Here is a 17,725-nt window from a genome sequence, read left to right as displayed (position 1 = left end):
ACTGCCGCCGCTGTAAGCAAACATGTAAAGTGAAATATAATTAAAGTCAGTACAAGCTCTGCTCCTCTGTGGTAGAAGAACGTGCAATTACAGTACATGGAAATAAAGTCTCTAATCCAATTTGTAATATGAAAATCCCACCACTTATTTTCCCCTATTTCTAGCATTAGAATTCATTAGAAATGCTACTGCGTGAAACATCAATGAACGTCCTCATTGCAGCTTGCGCACCTCTTATTGAGATGCGTGTGCGCTTAGACACGTGCAAACTGTAAAAGAGGAGTGAGTTCAGAACAGTTTCTATTGTTACTAGGGATGCACTGAAAAATCAGGAAAAACAACACGGCTGGAACCAGATGTTGTGATGACGCTAGCAAAGCATTTCTCTTCATTGCTCTTATTACATGCTAGAAATCCTTCATTTGGCTGCAAATAGCTCTGATCCGACGACAGTCAGGTCACATCAGTGGCTCTTAATAGAGAACGATGTTTCTCTTCTTGGCCCCTTTGAGCTGCTAACTACGGAGACCAGCTCCTCTGATGTGTTGCCAGCAAACACTATTCCTTTGACTGCATTGGACGATGGAGTGAAAACAATGAGAAGTATATTCTTTTTTGAGTCCGTCCATACTCGTTTCTCTGAGATCTATTCTTCTGCACATCATTGTGACTGTACTTGTTCTACGTTATAAAGGCCGTTATTTGGATGTTGTTATCTTTTTTTTTAATTTCTTGTAGTAATCCTTTAAATGAAAATAGTAAAAATGCATGTCACTTCATTGCACTGTGTTTTTATTAGAGAAAATAATTTTGGAATTTTTTTTACTATCATAGTCCAGTCAGTTAGAAGCCTGTCCCTCATTCAAAAGAGGGTTAAAGTTTGAAAACAAAACATTTGACTTTGAATGTCATTTCGTTTTATATTATCCATTGTTTTATGTTTTGTTTTATGCATCCATGCATTGAGTTTTGTGAGTTATGCACGCAGTCATTCTTTTGATGTTTCAGTTTTCTGCCTTTGTTAACACATTTCCGGTTGTTGCCAAGAATTCTCATTTTGGCGCATCACTAATTGCTACAATGGATATGCAATTTGTGGGACGTCTTGCTGTCTCCATGTGACTGGACAACATAAATGGGCTGTTGGCAACATGGATTCATCTTTGTGGTGCAGAGGTGGCGATTCAGGGAGGCATCATGGGCAAAGAATGGCTTGAAAATTCATTGTTCACTTCTATGAGACGTTCAGCAGAGTGGATTCATTCATGAAGGACTGAGGAGCTCTGTGGACAGTAGTGTCTGTCTGTGCCATACTGTATATAATGAAGCCCTTGAACACACTGAGCCTGTGTGTTTGTGCTGATGGATGTGTGGTTCTACCATCTGTACACTGTACATGCTATTTTGTACACGTGAATGGAGTTTTTTGTAAATCTGCCATCATCTCTGTAGACACGTGATTGTTTGTTTATAGCTGAATTATCATGCTAATATTGCTATTTGAGGATACATTTTCAAAATTGCAACTTTTCCCACAGTCTGAATGAATGTATTCTGATTGGAAATTAAATATTCCCTGAAGGGATGCACCAAACATTCGGTGGCCGAATATATTTGGCATGAATCGGATGATTTTCACTTCAAATTGACAATGCAATGTTATAGAATTTGTTTTTAAGTACAAAAATGCGCCACGGAGGTGAAATGCGCTGTGCTTGACCGCTGATGAAATGCAACACAAATCAAAATGACTTTGACTTTCCAACCCATGTATCTCACGTTTCCATTGTGACAAGTATCAAGCTCTGCGGGTTCCAACCGTTGTCATGGCGACGCTTCACTGCTATTGTGATCCAAAGTCTAGATACAGCGTTGACGGTTACTTTCTTTTAACGTCCTGGAGAGCAAGAACAGAATTGCAGTTTGCAAGGAGAGTTCAACCAAACTATCTAGAGCCTTAGGTCTGTATTATTAGCCCTATTATATAATGGGAAATTTTGATATTTTAATATATTTTTTTAATATTATTAATAGAAAATCTAATTCTGGAATATGAAAACCAATGTCAGAAATATTCAGTCATCTAAACAATACCTTTCTTTGACAAATGTGCATGTAAATGTTTTCTCAATTATAAATAATAGTAAAAAAAAAATCTTAGCGCATTGTATATTTTGCATTCTGCATTATTCGGTATTCAGTCCAACATTTTAAATTTCATCCAGGTTTCAACTCAATTTTTCAATTCAGGGCACCCTAGTTCCATGACGCTAAAAGATCATTCAATCTCCGAAGCTGCTCTGACATGCGCAGTACTGTGAGACATGAACGTCAACAGCGGGTAGCGTCAAAGACGCGTCTCCCCCACCAGGCCTTTCCTCTATCCATTTGTAAACATAACGCCATTCGTAACCTAGAGTGTTACATTATTCCAGTCATTTGTATCTGTATTTTGCTCAATACATTTGTTTCGCATTGTTCTGAAATGAACCTTCATCTGTTGCTGTGAGTGGTTTTGTTTGTGGTGCTTGTTGAGGCGGCCGGTTCAGTAGCTGAGCGTACTGCTTCAGTTGCACAGACGGCCGGCGCCAGAGGACTCGTGTCTTTTAAGAATAATGTTAATGGTCACATCGTGGGGGTTAGACAGGCAGAGTGACGCAAGAGTCAGCTAAGACCAGGTCACCAGTCTGAACAACGGCTGGCAACGGCTGGCAAATATTGATCTAGCTTAAAACTCATTTGCAGAAAATCAATTCATTCTGAAAAAAAAAAAATGATAAGGAATAATGTTGCCACTACCTATTTTAGGAGTTTACTCTAACTGTAAAGGCAAGATGTGAAACGGATTTGGTGAAGGCAATATGAGCTCAGTTCCACAGACGGTGCTGAATTCTAGATAAAACACTCTTGGACAATAATATATCTTACCGATTCCAACAATGACACAAAGTTAATTCATGAATCTGAGTGTTCTTTTTTTTTAAAAAACGAGGCACGAGCGTATTTCCAGTGTCGCTTCATATAATGCGATTCCATTCTGCTAGTGGTCCTCCATAGCTCCACGGGGGTGTTTATTATTCATAGCCCACATAACTGATATCAGGCTGAGCTGAGAAAATCTAGTTTGGCCACTGAATGACCCTCCGACAATACAAGAGAAAGTGGAGCGGCACCACCAGCAGCTATTTTAATTCAGCCGGCAGCGGCACAGATGCATGACTGCACAGCACAATTAAGAGCATTAGTCAGAAACAATGCAAAGATGCTCGCGGAGATGCAAGCTTTTTGGCAGAGACCCTTTACAATCAATGTACAACGGTGGCGAGGAATACAGCGCTTTGTCAGGACGTAGCCGAGCATCACCGCCTCGCTGAGAAAGCAGCAGGTTCACATCAGGTCTGGCATCAGCTGTCATCCTCTCGTGGGTGAATATTGTGTTGCACAGAAGAAAATCTCCCTGTAATTGTGCTGACAAATAATCAGAGAATTGATGCCGGTTTGAAATGGACGTGTCCTTGTGTACGCCCGCATGTATTGGACTTATTGATCTGCTGGAACCATCGGGGAGAGGGAAATTACCAGAGATTGTTCATGTCATCGACACGCAGCATGGTCCTCACACCTGTGACCCCTGCTCGCAGTCTTTTTTTTTTCTTTTCTCTGCGTTCTTCATTTGCCTGATTGATGCTGAACTGAGTTTGGAATTTGATCCTCGCTCAGTCATTATTATGTCAAATGAGCTCTTTGTGTGGATATATGGCGCTACTATTGTCGAGTCAATCACGGCCGTGCACGGAGCCAGCTCACGTCTGCAGTAATATACTGGAGTGTACGCGGAATACCAAGGAGCTATGGTATTCTGCACAAGGTCAGAGGACGGCGGCCCTGTTTGCTATTCTGGAACCTCCACACTGTTTTGCATAATGCTGTTTTCTGTCCCTGCAGATGACCCGCTGGTGTGTTCCATCTCCAACCCCGACTTTGTCGTCTACTCCTCTGTGGTGTCCTTCTACCTGCCGTTTGTGGTCACCCTGCTGGTCTACATCCGCATCTATGTGTTCCTGAGGATGCGACGAAAGCGGATCACCTTCAGTCAGGCCAGCAGCAAAGTCCTGCCTGGGTCCACGCCTCCGTCAGTGGTGAGAGTCGTCACTCGCTGAAACATGTTCTTGTTGGAGGTTCTCCTTCAATTAGAGCTTGTCAGTCACATGACTGACAAGTATTCACACTCACCTTCACGCACACTGCTGTCAATTTAAGTCTATTTCAAGGTTGCGTGTTCAACCACATAGATCGACGGTATGGTTTCCTGCCAAAAACACCCAGCGCACTTACAGTATGACCTTGAATTTAAAAGTGGAAAGATGGATTGAAAGTAACTAGTTTGACAGAATATAGCACATTAACAGCACCTGATTTTTTTTTTTCTTCAGCTACTTAATCCTGCTTCCATTGGTCTCCGCTGAATCGCTCTTTGAAGGACTGGAAATAACAGTTTGTTGTAGAATATTTGTAACATGCCGATACAGTTACTGTGGGAAAACACTTGCCGTCATGACCGATCATGGAAACAGTTGACATGACACAGTAGACATTTTGGGACGTTTAAGTTTTGTCAGAGTCACACAAGGGACATGAGGAAAAATAAATAAATAAATAATTATACGCGATATTAACGGACATGTCGACTGAGCACATTTCAATAGTTTTCTGACCAGCACTCATGTATTTGAGCTGGAGGGTAGACTGCAGCCATTAAATGTTCTTAAATGAACAAATATCTCTTAGAGGTGGATGTCGATAAAAACTGACTGACGCGGGTATGGGACATCACTGAAATATGGTGCTCGCCTTGTGCTACTTGCAATTTGCTTATCTGTTCTGCAACCGGCTGTGGGTTTCCAGGTCGCAACCTTGCACCACACTTGGTTTTCTACTGGCATTTAATGGGAACTACTTGGTGGTGATCGTGTGTTTATTATGCGGTTGCTCAGGATTCATTTTGTTTGTCTGTGTATGTTATGACACTCCTCCACAGCAGTGGGCTGTGGCTGGTGTCTCATCTCCATGTCACTGGACCACGGTCTGAATAGGAAAGGTTCAGAGCCAGTAAAATATAATCTGGACAGTCCAACCCATGTTGCACTTAGTGGCTCTTAATTTGACCACATTCTTTGTTTTCTGTGGTGCATCAAGTAAGACTGACTCCACCACACCAGGTCTCGCACTGACCGTTCAACAAGACAACAATTTTGCTGTATTTAATGCCATTTAAAAAATGTTTCCCCTCATATGTCATGTCTGTGGCATGTTACACCACGACATTGTCTATAACAGTAGGTGTTGTTCAATCGACAGAATACACAAACAGATGCAGTGATATGCTAAATAAATATGGAAAAACCAGGTGTTTGGTTTCATGAGATCGGCTCACTTCTTGGAGTGAGTTACCAAACACAACAGTTGTTGCTTTGATTCTTGTGTGTTAGTTAAAATGAATCGTTTTTCATCTCCTGCTGCAGAGAGCAAAGGTTTTCAGAGGGAGAGTGAATATTGACTGGTTGAGCGGCATCTGTTGCCATTAACACTTCCTTATTGTCTGTTTTGGGGGGAGAGGCAGCTGAATGTGAGCTCTCTGGTGTTGAACTCAATGGATCTTTATTTCATCCTCTCTCCTCCAAGTAACATGATTCCCTGTACTAATCCCTGTACATTTGTGTCAACCCAGAGGGCAGCGCAACTACTTCAGCACTCAGAGCGCAGACCTCTGCCAAGCAGCTCATGTCCACCAATTTGGACTTACATTTATTTATCTATGTAACGGGTTAATTTTTTAGCATTTCACATGTGAAGAGTGGTAGCACTGGTATTGTGGAATTCCCTCCTGCGACTTAGTAGAAACTAAGTAACCAAGTCAGTTCAGCTCATGCAATACACGCTGTACAGTAGTGTTATACTCAAGACTGTGTCAAGACCAGAGCATACAGGGGTTGGAGCAAATAATGGAAATACCTTAAAGCTAAAGATGTTTCCATTATTTTGTCCAAACCCTGTAGAGACCAAGGTCAAACTGGATACTGAACACAAGTCTAGTTTGCTCTAGTGGAAACATTTCATTTGTTTTGAAAGAATTCCCACCGTTTCTTTCGCGGTAAGAAATACATGTGTGTCGACCAGATGAATGTCGACCAGATTCATATGCTCTGGTCAGATGCTACTCTGGTACACAACCAAAAATGAGTCCATGATCCATTATCAACATTTCCTGAAAATGTCATTGAAATTTGTTCATAACTTTTCCTGCCATTTTTGCCAATGGACAGACAGATACGCCAACAAAAACATATTGGCGGAGTCAATAACAATAACTCCACACCTCTGTCACTGAATGGACTGACAGAATGCATCACTTCCTCTGAAACCACACTATATCGCTATAACCACACAACTATATACTGCCTTGCCTATAGCGTTTTCTGTGCTTCTTAAATTGTGGGCTTCAGATTTTTTTTCTTCTTTTCCAATATACAGGGGTTGGACAAAATAATGGAAACACCTTAAAGCTAAAAAAAAGCTTTCCATTATTTTGTCCAACCCCTGTAAAAGTGTATTACCGGTGGAAATTCTGAACTGAACACGACAATAGGTATTATAACTCTTGTGTAAATGTACAGTAAATACAAGATCGAGCAGCACAAAGCCCCCATTGCTTCAGTTTTCACTTTTTTTTTCAGGGCCATAATTAAACTGCCTATTTTCAAATTAGAAATAAGAATAACTGATTTATCTGACAGTCACTGGCCGTTAACCACCTGTTATTCAGTTCACAATTCAAGCCAGTCAACTGATTTAACGCAAATTGAGAAAGCCACTGCATGTTTCTGGAGATAAGCCGATGTAGCTGTGGGGTTTTTTTCTATCTGGAGCCTCGAACATGAACATTCTGTTGTGCTGGTGACCGTGTCGGGACTCCTTTTGTTGGAGAACATTTGTGCATGTCAGCTGAAGTTAAAGGTTTTTCAGGGGAGACGCCATCCCAGCTAAACAGCTGCTGAAAAGTGAAGCAATGCCATTATAGAGAAGATCTAGGCCAACAAGTCTGTGTGAGAGTCAGAGTGAAATGTAAACGAATAACAGGATGCAGACGTTGCTGACACCATCGTTGCTGCTTTGAACCTGCTTCTGACTAAATCTAGAGCGGAAACAAAAAGGTCAATAGAAGCGAATAGATCCACAGACGCGCAGGTAATAAGCGCAGTCTTGTTGCTAGTCAGTCCTCTTGACCTGAAATAAAGTGTCAGCATCAAGGAAGCTGACGATGATCACATGTGCAGGAATAATTTACTCTTTATAGGTGTCTTTATAGGCAAAACTATTTAAAATTGTTGGCTTGCCACACCAGAGAACACAGGTCAATCTGCAATCCTGACACCACCACCGAAGTTCAGTGAACTTGTGGAGGCTCAGGGCGGAATCACTGCCGTTCTGTACCGAGGCATGACAACTCAGTTGCCTTGGAATTGAGTGTGCAAACCCTCATTCGAGTGTCAGGTGTCCTGGGTGTGTAGCGGGGGGGAGGTCTAGGAGAAGACCAAGGATCCGGTGGTTATATCACGTCAGTCAGTTGTCAAGGAAACGCCTCAGACCTCCTGCAGCAAGGCAAATTGGTGGCTCCATGGCTGGTAGTCTGGATAGACAGATGGCTGGATGGATAATCAGATGGTGATGAGTAGGTTGAGCAAATGAAGAATTGAAAGATGGAGTTACATTCAAGTGGATTGATGAATGGGGGAATGATATGAATGGGTTAATGGAGTGGTGCAGGATGTGGAGGGTGGAAGTGCGAATGATCTTTCTACTGTTGCTGTGGTATTATCTCCTGCTTGATAACTAAAATGTACACATTAAAACAAATTAAATCTTAGTATTTTAGCAAGTGAACAGGAATCAACGTCTGCAGTATATAGTTGAATGACATGGCATGAATGGCATGAAATCGTTTCTCTGTCTGGCAGCAACGCTTGGCTGGCGAGACAAATAAAAATAGTATGAAATGATCAGTGGTGTTACCTGTAATTGGACCATTATACCCCCAAATGTGTCTCTTTTGGGAATGTTCTGGCAGTCACAGTTTATGTGAGATTACCATAATGTTCTCCAATCAGAATGTCACCTTATTTTATCACCCTCAACATTTCATATCTGAATCAACATGAAAAGGAAACCCAAGCCAGAGTCGCTTTCCTCATTTACACGGTTCCTATTCACATTACACTTTGAACAGAGCCTTAGGGGAAGCTGTGTTTTAGAAACTCAACTTGGTATCATTTCAGTATTTTCCTGGCATGGTCTTATGTTTCACTTTCATGGCGACAACAGTCCCAGTTACAGACATCAGTCTATACATTTATAGACATTCTGAATATTACGAGACATTCTGTGAATAGCTACACCCAAACTCACAGTCAATCTGTTTGACTCCCTCCAGTCTTTCAGAAAACCGCGAGAGGCAGGACCATAGCGTGAAAAATCATCCCTAAACGTTGGCTGTCAGATTTCCAGCCCCAGGAGTTCAGGCTGAGGGGGTTTAAGGCATCTGTGTTTTCAATCACATTGTAGGACTCCAACTAGGTCAAGGGATTTGAAATGAATCTAAAAGCTCAGGAGACTCATGTTTTGTGTAGTTAGTTCAGATCTGACACGCCAAACAAATGAGAATGAAGTGAACGTAGTACAAGAATGAGGTTATCATTTTTAGAGATTGGATCAGGAGATCAGACCAAGACAAGACCTTTGGTGAGGAAGCAGAAGACTGAATACAATACAATAACAGTGAAGAATTGATCTGTTTGTTATACTGAGATTTCTTTACACTTTGATTTCTCTCTGTTGGACCCACTCCCCTGCAACAGAATCTCATATTGTTTTTAAATGATTTGTCAGTGGTGAGTCACCGTGACTCCTGCCTGGAACAAATTGAATGTTTTCATTTCAAATTTGGTCAAGTGTCCAACAATTCCAAAAGAAGGCATGCACACGCACGTGAAGACATAAATAAGATTGTTAAGAGAGCACGCTTACTGGCCGTATGAGGCCATTTTAAAAAGACTAAATGGCTGTATTTCAGAATCAAATTAACTGTAAAATATAAATCCTGCACGATAGACTTCTCAGCTATCATGCTACTGTACATGGAGTAATACTCGCCTATGAATTGTGACAGTAAGTGCTTAAGAGAGGAAAGTATATGTAGCAGAGTCAAACCTTCTGTATAAAAATACAGAAAGAGAAAGATGTGAAGTGCCTTTAATGCACTACAGTGTACTAACACATGAACACACTTTTTTCTGAAGTTTGTCTATACATCTCTACTGCCTTTTTGGACTCCACACAATGAAAACTATGGGGTTGACACACTGGATTTTGTCACAGGTGACCTTAGTCCGATTCGCCCCCTACTGTTCAGCCTTTTCTTTTCTTTTCCTCTCAGCTCTGCGCAAAATAGCTGTGACCCATGAGGAAGCTAGTCTCACGGAAGTCATCATCATCACCTACTTATGAACATCGACTTGACCACCTTAGTTCTCTGTCTGTTCTTAAAACTTCGAGTCATCGTCAACTCAGATATCAACTAAAGTGGGACCTCTGCCACAACTGTAACAGAATGTGGCGTTTCACAGCCAAAAGTACACATGAAAGAGATAGCGGAAACACACTGCATATAATACAGACAGTCTTCATTAATCCACACTAGTCTCACAACAACAAAGCGAGAGAGATTACTGACGACCAAGCGATTTTTATCACTGAGGTGCGGATCCAAACGTCAGAATGATCAATGAATAGTCTGGTAACCTTCATTAACTTAAGAAAAGTCAGCGTCTTTCCTCCGCACGGTTCTCCTCGTGGAGACAGCTGAGCTGCAGCGGGATCACGCGAGCAAAAACCCAACATTATTCATTTAAGTAAATCTTTCTGTCAGTAAAATTTGATGTTTATCAGTTTATCAGGCAAAGAGGTTGTGTTTACTTGTCTCGACCTGCTCACAAGGTTGGCAAGCTTGCAGTCTATTAAAAAGAATACGGATCACAATAAATGATTAACTGGCTACAAAAGTAAACAAAATAGAATCCCAAAATAGAAGCAAGAAGCCTTTCGAGTAAAATGTCAAAATAATGAATACGTGCTTCTGGGTCTATTTGTCAACATGAGGTGACGGAATAGGGCCGAGAGTAACGCAAGCGCTTTTAACAAACTGAACCCTGGACATATAAATCTAACTGGAAAGCCTCTTACACCAAAATGTGATTGATCAAATTTAGCTTACATCCGCAGCGACACACCTTTAAATACACTGAGCTGAAAGGCGCAGAAAGAGAAAAAGACAGACGCACGCAGAATTACACCAACACACTGATAGAAATCTTCTCGCAGTATAAATAGAAACACTTGCAGAAACTCACACCTACAGATCTGCAGTGGATTGGACAAATTCCCGTTGGTCTCAAAGAGTCTAAAAGTGTCTCTAACAGCCATTAGGATATAAATATTCGTGCCCCAAAAAAAAAGGGAAAATATTGATCGATTTTTTTGGATTCTTTTCAGCTATATTAAACCTGACGCTTGTTTGAAACAATTAAGATGAAACCAGAGAGTCTGCAGACTCATTATAAATAAATAATCCCCATCCCTCTGAAGTTATTATCATCACATCCAGCAGATAGAGTTTCAGATTGTTCTAAATCCCCTTTAATGATTTCTCACTGTGTTCTCAGGTTTATTTCCCCCAGATCTTGAAGCAACCACTTGTGTGGGTTGATGAATGATGCAGGATGTCAGAGGGATGAATGCTTGAAAAGGTCTATCTTTTGCATCCACAGGAGACTTGTCTGCAAGAAGATACCGCAAAGGCCAAACAAGATCTGTCGCCGATCCGGATTAAAGTGGTAGGTGTTACTTTAACATGCGAGACCACCGCTTGATGTTAGTGAAACTGGAGGAGTGTTCTGCTTGACTAGCTCTCATGTTGGCTGTGTTGTGACATGCTAGTACGCGTGGGGCTTCTGTTTTTAGCGCTTCATGCATGTGTACAGTCCCCGTCTCCCGGGATTTCTTGGCCGTCTTGGCTGTGTGATCACGGCCAAAGAAGAGATGCAGAGCGTCTCCATTCCGAATTGTGACTTGCCTTGTGTTATCCAGTCCCAAGTCTGCTGCTCCGCATGTAGATCAGCCTTGGTTGGCAGAGGCTAGTGGCTTCTCCGCAAAGAAAACTCACAGTCAGAGAGAAGAAGAATGAATCTAGCATCGTGTGATGAGAAAGCCAAACTTTAATCTCTTTTCAAACATACAAAAGGGATTAAACTTTTAAACTCTGTATAGAAAAAAATCTTTCTCGAATTCGTTCATCATTTTACTTGCATTCGTACAAAGGAATTATCATATTATTACCATTCATTTTGTCTTCTCCTCTTTATGTCGTCAGGGATTGACACATGAATTATACATTTGGGACTGTTCACTTTGAATCTAGTGAAGTGCAATGAAAATTAATTTTCGACCGCATTTTTTTTCACCCGCTATATCAGTAAAAAAGCACTATTGTTGCATAGTTGTATTGTATTGTTGAAGCTAGTGAAGCGCGCGTTTTAACAGCACCTGAAAGTACAGTTTGTTCGAAATCCTCAAGACATATGACCGAGACTGAGCCAGGTTACATGGTCTGAATAAAGTATCCACATTTCAACTCTCCCTTTGTTACCTGTGAAATAAAGTAAGTCTGCGCATGGTGTTTGCTGCGCTGCTCAATATTTGACCTAATAACAGCATTCCACCCCCAAAGGGTTCTGACAAATGGCATCAACAAATGCGTGCAGTGTATTAGACTCACCTTCTGATCCGGACTGCAGAGGAAAGGGAAAACTCATCCCCGGCTTCCTCCTACAATGCAATAGTCTTTACCAATGATAAGGATTTTAAATCTGTTTGAGCTTATGTGTAGGAATGTATGAGGAAAAGCTTTTACATGAGAGGATATATTTAGGTTATGACTGGAGCTTTATGAACATATTAATGCATATTAATAACATGGCATTGTGTTATGATCACTGGCACCTGGTAGCAGTCAAACCTGCCACTGATTATGGTCCATTGTTTTCCCCCTAAAGTTCCACTTGGCTGCTGTCACTATTTCAAGTTTTCTTATCAAACGATACCAGCCACATCACTTATTTTAAACTCTTAAACGTGTTGGCCAAGGAAAACAAGTGGTCCCTTGTTCCCAAAAGGCTGTGTAATTAAGCAAAACAAACCAAGTCAAACTGCGGTAGAAGCAGTGAGAACACTGGACCAATCTTTGTGGATTTTATTCACTGTATATTCAGGAGATTTAAATCACATCTTACCATCAAGTAGCACTTCTCCCATCAAGCAGTGTAATGTGTAATGAAGTAATCGCAAGTGTTCTCAATGACATTATAAATAAGAAATGTATTGATGTTGAGGGATTTTGATGACACCTGTGGTTCAAGAGTTATGCAGTGAGAAGATGCTGCGAGAAGACCACTAGGCTGCGTCCTCCAACCCCGACTAGCCAAAAACACCTGGACATTGCTCTATGACTTGACAGAAACACTGAATTATGAGTCTATGAGTGAAAGTTATTGTGAAACTACTCAGTTTGCTCAATGAGAGTTATTACCGTGTTATAAACTTCACTGTTGTTTATATTGCGTTGTATATGTTGTGCATATTTTTTCCATTTAAACTGCTACTAAACACTGAAAAACAGATGTACATGCTCTATTACAAACCAATAACATTTTCCAAGTTCACCGCTGAAAGAAAAGTACATGAGAAAATCAGCAGTTTTCCCCAACAACCAGCGCAACACCCATGCAGTTCATAAACCAGGAGACTGTAGCCGCAATGAAGATTTTTCTTTTCCATTCCTGTCATCCATGTTGTGTTGAGTGTTGCAGTACAGCACGTCGCCAAAGTGAAAAATGAAAAACAGCTTGGTGTCTCTTCCAGATTTGTATATGTGTAGTCCTGGTATTGGTGCTTAGAACTGATAGCTAGTGAGGTACGGTCCAGTACAATCCTAATCTCAAATTATGTTCCCAACAGCAGAGCGTTGAGCCTTCAGTTGAATCCAAACCCAACTTTCTATCGGGATGCTTATGGCGTAAACGCCCCAAGACTGGACCTGTTGACAACTCAATGCCCCCGGTGGACACACAGAACTACTGCAGCATAAGCCATGCATCATGCGGTCCCACTGAGTTGGACCTGGACCAGGAGCAACGGGAAGATGCTGCTGCAAACGGAGGTAACGCCCAGCCACCTGTTCGAATGAGCTGTGAGGTGAAGGACCTTTCCAACGGACGGACGCACACGTCCCTGCGGGCTGTACCTCACTCTTTCACCAGTAACCAGCGATTTCGGAGTATGCACGCCCGGGAGAAGAAGGCCACTCAGATGCTTGCAATTGTGCTTGGTGAGTGGAGGCTCATGAGAAGAAATTAATTATATAATGTAGTTGTTGTTGTGTGCCTCCTTTTTGCGAAGTTAGGGCCAGTTTTTCCAGCATCATTTATCCTGTCACTTGATCGCTTGCCAAACACTGACAGTTCCTACAGTTGGGGCTGCGAAACAAACAAAGTTTGCACAAGTTAAAATGTCAAAAGTCTGGCTGGCGTCTGGTTCTGGACCGGAGACTCCTGGCAGAAGCTTCCGCATGCTCTAATTATCAAGCAGGTTGCATTAAGTCTGGTCCAGTGAGCAGACACATCACACAGATCCTTCTGAGGAAATGCAGTCAGAGGTGTCTGATAATATTACACAGCTGTTAATGATAACCCAAAATAATTCCCTACCTGCACGCCTCCCACCTGCTTAGCTGGCGGCTGCACTGGAGCCACTGTTACAGAACGTTGACTTAATGAGTGTAAGAGCGATTGGTGTGTGTGTTATTAATATCTTTGCACTATATCTGTGTGACCTTCCGCAAGTGCCTCCTTCCTGTTTAAGGTGAGATAAAGATAGATTTAATTTGAGCATCAAGAATAACTGAAGCGGAGCAGATTGTTCTTTCTAGTCTTGTCCACAAAAAAAAAAAAATGTCTGTGTCTTATGGGAAAAAAGGGAAGCAGCAACACATTTATTATCAACATTTGAATAAGTCATACTGTAGGTATAAAAATTACTTTTTTGAGACACATTTCTTTTATTTGGCTTAGCCCGCTAGGTTATGATAAACAGCCATTATTGCTATTTCACCTCTCATACTGCCAATTGGCCTATTAAAATGCCAGTTAAAAGCCCAGCTGAGGCGCCCTCATCCTCTTGTGACCATCCTCTCACAGTGCTGGTCTCTGTTGCCTCTCTGTGTGCCAGAGGTTTGCACACAGTAATGAGGTGCCCATAGTTGAGATCAGATCTTCCCTGTAGGGGGTGTAGAGATGAGGCGTGTGCATGTGTCTAGTGTGACCATCTATGATCGCACATGCTGTCTCTTCCCTCGCATACTGCTCTTGCCTGCTCTTTTGACGCAAACATGTTTATATGTTAAAACCTTGGTAAAGCAAAAGAGCCTCAAGAGCGACCCATAAAATCAAACATGAAGGCTGGAATGGGATTCTGCCTCCTCTGAGCACAAAGAGCATCACTGATCACATTTGCTGAAACCTGCGAAGGAAAAAAAATACATCTATTAATTTTCTTCATTTGATGTGCTTATGAGCAACAAAGAGTCTTGTCATAAAAACCCCACCTTCAATTCCTGTGTATTGCTGGCACAAGCCTGGTGGTCCTGAGGTGTATGGAAGGAAATGTTTGACACTCAAAGATAAATATATCTGTTTCAATTTATGGAAACTGCAAAGAACATGATTAACATGATGTTTCTCTTTTTCTCTATGCTGTCACATGTTCTCTTCCTTTCCCTATTATCACATGCTACCTTCTTTTCTCCCACTCACCATTTTGATCCCCCCTTAATTCCACTTCTGCCCTCCATGCTTCCTCCATACTGCTCCTCTCCGGCTCCTCCAGGGGTGTTTCTCATCTGCTGGCTGCCGTTCTTTGTGACTCACATTCTCAACACCCACTGCAGGACGTGCTACCTGCCTCCGGGCCTTTACAGCGCCTTCACCTGGCTGGGCTATGTCAACAGCGCCCTGAACCCCATCATCTACACCACCTTCAACATCGAGTTCAGGCGAGCTTTCATCAAGATTCTCAGCTGCTGAGATGACAGAGACAAACTAAACAACAACTGCAGCAGAAGACTGGTCACGGTCAAGACGAGCTGTCTTAGTGAGGTCAACCGTGAAATTGCAGACGCGCGGTAAATGTAAACAAAGGTGCATTTGGACGCCGCTGGGAAAATAAGGACTTTATTGTTTGCCTACAAAATAGTGATAGCTGTTTCACTGAAGCACAAGGGGAGAAGACGCTGATCTGTAAAACATTCCCTCATAGCAATGTGGATTTTCGAAATAGCGGCGAATTGATCTCTGCTGCTTCTGATGGAAGAGCGACCCCTGCCACCCCCCGTCCCATGACCATCAGGTACTCACTGGTGCATGTGAAAACTCAGTGCCACTCACTGGGAAGGACACTGTGCGACTTCCAGTTCAGAAACACCATATATATGTGTTCATGTGGTCCATTTCCAATATTTTACTGTGACTAAGAGTGTTTTCAGAATCCTGTCTGTTTATACCTTCAGGCTGGTTTCTTGCACTGGCCATGGGAAAACATCAGGGAACACATCAGAGTGCACCACCACCAACTCTAATGTGTGTTGTAAATAAAATCTCACTCAACCATTTGCCGGCGTGTCCTCATTTATGGATCTGATTTACTCCTGAGCACTAAGTTGAGTTTTCTGTCGAACTGAGTGTGGGATTAGCAGCCGCCATTTGGGAGATGAAATGAAAATATTTGTGAAAGTGCAGGAGTACAGAGGGAGCTGTATTTTTTTAATTGCCATCCAAATGTTTTTCCCTCTACAGCAGATGGTCAAAGTGGAATGAAATGGGACATAATTGGAGGAACGAGAAAAGATCTCAGTTTCTTAATAAAATGTGGGATGATTTTAACGTCATAATGGTATAGATGTTTTAGAAAATGATGGGTGGAGTCCTGTATGTTTGGACTTTCGCAGCTTAAAAAGCACAGCTTTCACAAATCAGAACTTGAGTGAAAAGAAGACACCTACCCTTCTAAAGTCCCTGACTTCTGAACACTTTTTGCAGATTCACAGCAGCTGAATAAAACAAACAGAATAGAAACCTTTAAACAGCCTCTTTGGCAGAAATGGAAATAGTTGCTTGTTTCCACCTAGCAAGTATTCATTTGGTAAATATTGGTATTGGAAATTGGAATTCAAGGCAATATATGAGTCATAACTGAAATCAGGAAATGAACTCTCCTCAAATTGGTTCACAAATACACTTGAAGAGAAACGATAATGATATACTTGTATTGGATGGAAGGACGTTTGTGTCGCATTGCCTTGCCGCTCACAATAATTATCCGCTTTAATATGACGTAGCCGCATCATTAATTCACCTTGGGGCTGTGCAGACGAGTGAACTGGTGGTTAGCCAGAGAGCGTGCACACACCTGTTGCAGCTATTCCAGTGCTATAAATGTCTCAGATGTATCACAATAAAAAGATTTGCCGATGAAAGATTTGCTCTGTACGGACACCAAAATTCTTCGAATGTCTTTTTGTCTCTATCTGCAAATGCCTTGCTTTTCTTGTAGCCTTTAGCAGATTTAACAGACGAACAATTCTCATTACACAGAAAAAGGAGAGCTTTATTCTAGGCCACGAATAGCTACACCAGGCCCAGGGACCATAAGTTTAACACACCTACTCCATATTCTCTATAGATTAAGAGGATTCTACAACTGTTGAATCTGTATCCTGTGGTAGTGACCTTGATTCATCTCCATTGTAGCTGAAGTAGCCAATTTATAAACATTCAATATAATCATTATCATATCATAAGCGTATGAGGTGACCATACTAGTTGCTGTCCCCATGAACACGTATACATTTATCCTCATTTATCCTCATTCTAATGAGACAGAACAACGATGCCAAGTAAGCCGTGTTTTGACTCACTTGTTTGCCAGAGTCACCAAGCGTTTAACATGAGAGTTATAGATGGTAGAATGTTTTTGCCCTTCAAACGCGGGAATGTCGCCAGGTTTAATGCAGAAACATTTGAAGTGTTTGACTGTCACTCAATGTCACACGTGCCTGTTGAACTGGGAACCAGGACGGGGAGCAGAGAGTGTGCCTTCAGTGACATCAGTGAACAGTCCGAAGCTGCTCAAGAACCAGTGCCCCACTGACAGGAATAATAATTTTGAATTACAAGTGTGTCTTCACTTGCACGTCTGTTTCTTGCAGCGATCTGTAAATGCTGCTTCATTTGCCGTCTGCGTACTTAACTGTGACAAAAACATAAAAACTGATGAAGGAGTTAGAGTGTTGCTGGCCTTGGGGAGCGTTGGAGCACCTCATTCGGTAGTCGGGAGAGATGATGGGCAAGTTGAAGTTGAGTGAAAACAAGTGAGAGCAAAAGAGCAGAGCATGAATAACAAATGACCAGTCGTGCACACCTGCCCGCTTGACACTGCTCTGTGTCATCGCCACTTCTTTCCACTGAATTTGGTGTGACATCCATACTTCAAATGCGCTTGAGTG

At 41.9% G+C, this 17,725-nt stretch overlaps 1 protein-coding gene across 1 annotated transcript in view; it reads left to right on the top strand.

The window, feature by feature from the left end:
- drd3 (dopamine receptor D3) overlaps positions 1-15,794 on the top strand; it is a 42,553-nt gene extending 26,759 nt beyond the window's left edge. The window contains exons 5-8 of the mRNA XM_053859519.1: positions 3,946-4,139; positions 10,881-10,946; positions 13,126-13,495; positions 15,052-15,794. Coding sequence (XP_053715494.1) covers positions 3,946-4,139; positions 10,881-10,946; positions 13,126-13,495; positions 15,052-15,248 — 827 coding nt within the window. The 3' untranslated portion in view covers positions 15,249-15,794. The remainder of the gene's footprint in view (positions 1-3,945; positions 4,140-10,880; positions 10,947-13,125; positions 13,496-15,051) is intronic.
- The last annotated feature ends 1,931 nt before the right edge of the window (positions 15,795-17,725 follow it).

This window comes from Synchiropus splendidus, chromosome 3, assembly GCF_027744825.2.
Source record: "Synchiropus splendidus isolate RoL2022-P1 chromosome 3, RoL_Sspl_1.0, whole genome shotgun sequence".
Classification (NCBI taxonomy): domain Eukaryota; kingdom Metazoa; phylum Chordata; class Actinopteri; order Syngnathiformes; family Callionymidae; genus Synchiropus; species Synchiropus splendidus.
Note: the sequence above shows the minus strand (reverse complement) of the source record. Positions and strands in the feature narration are given on the sequence as shown.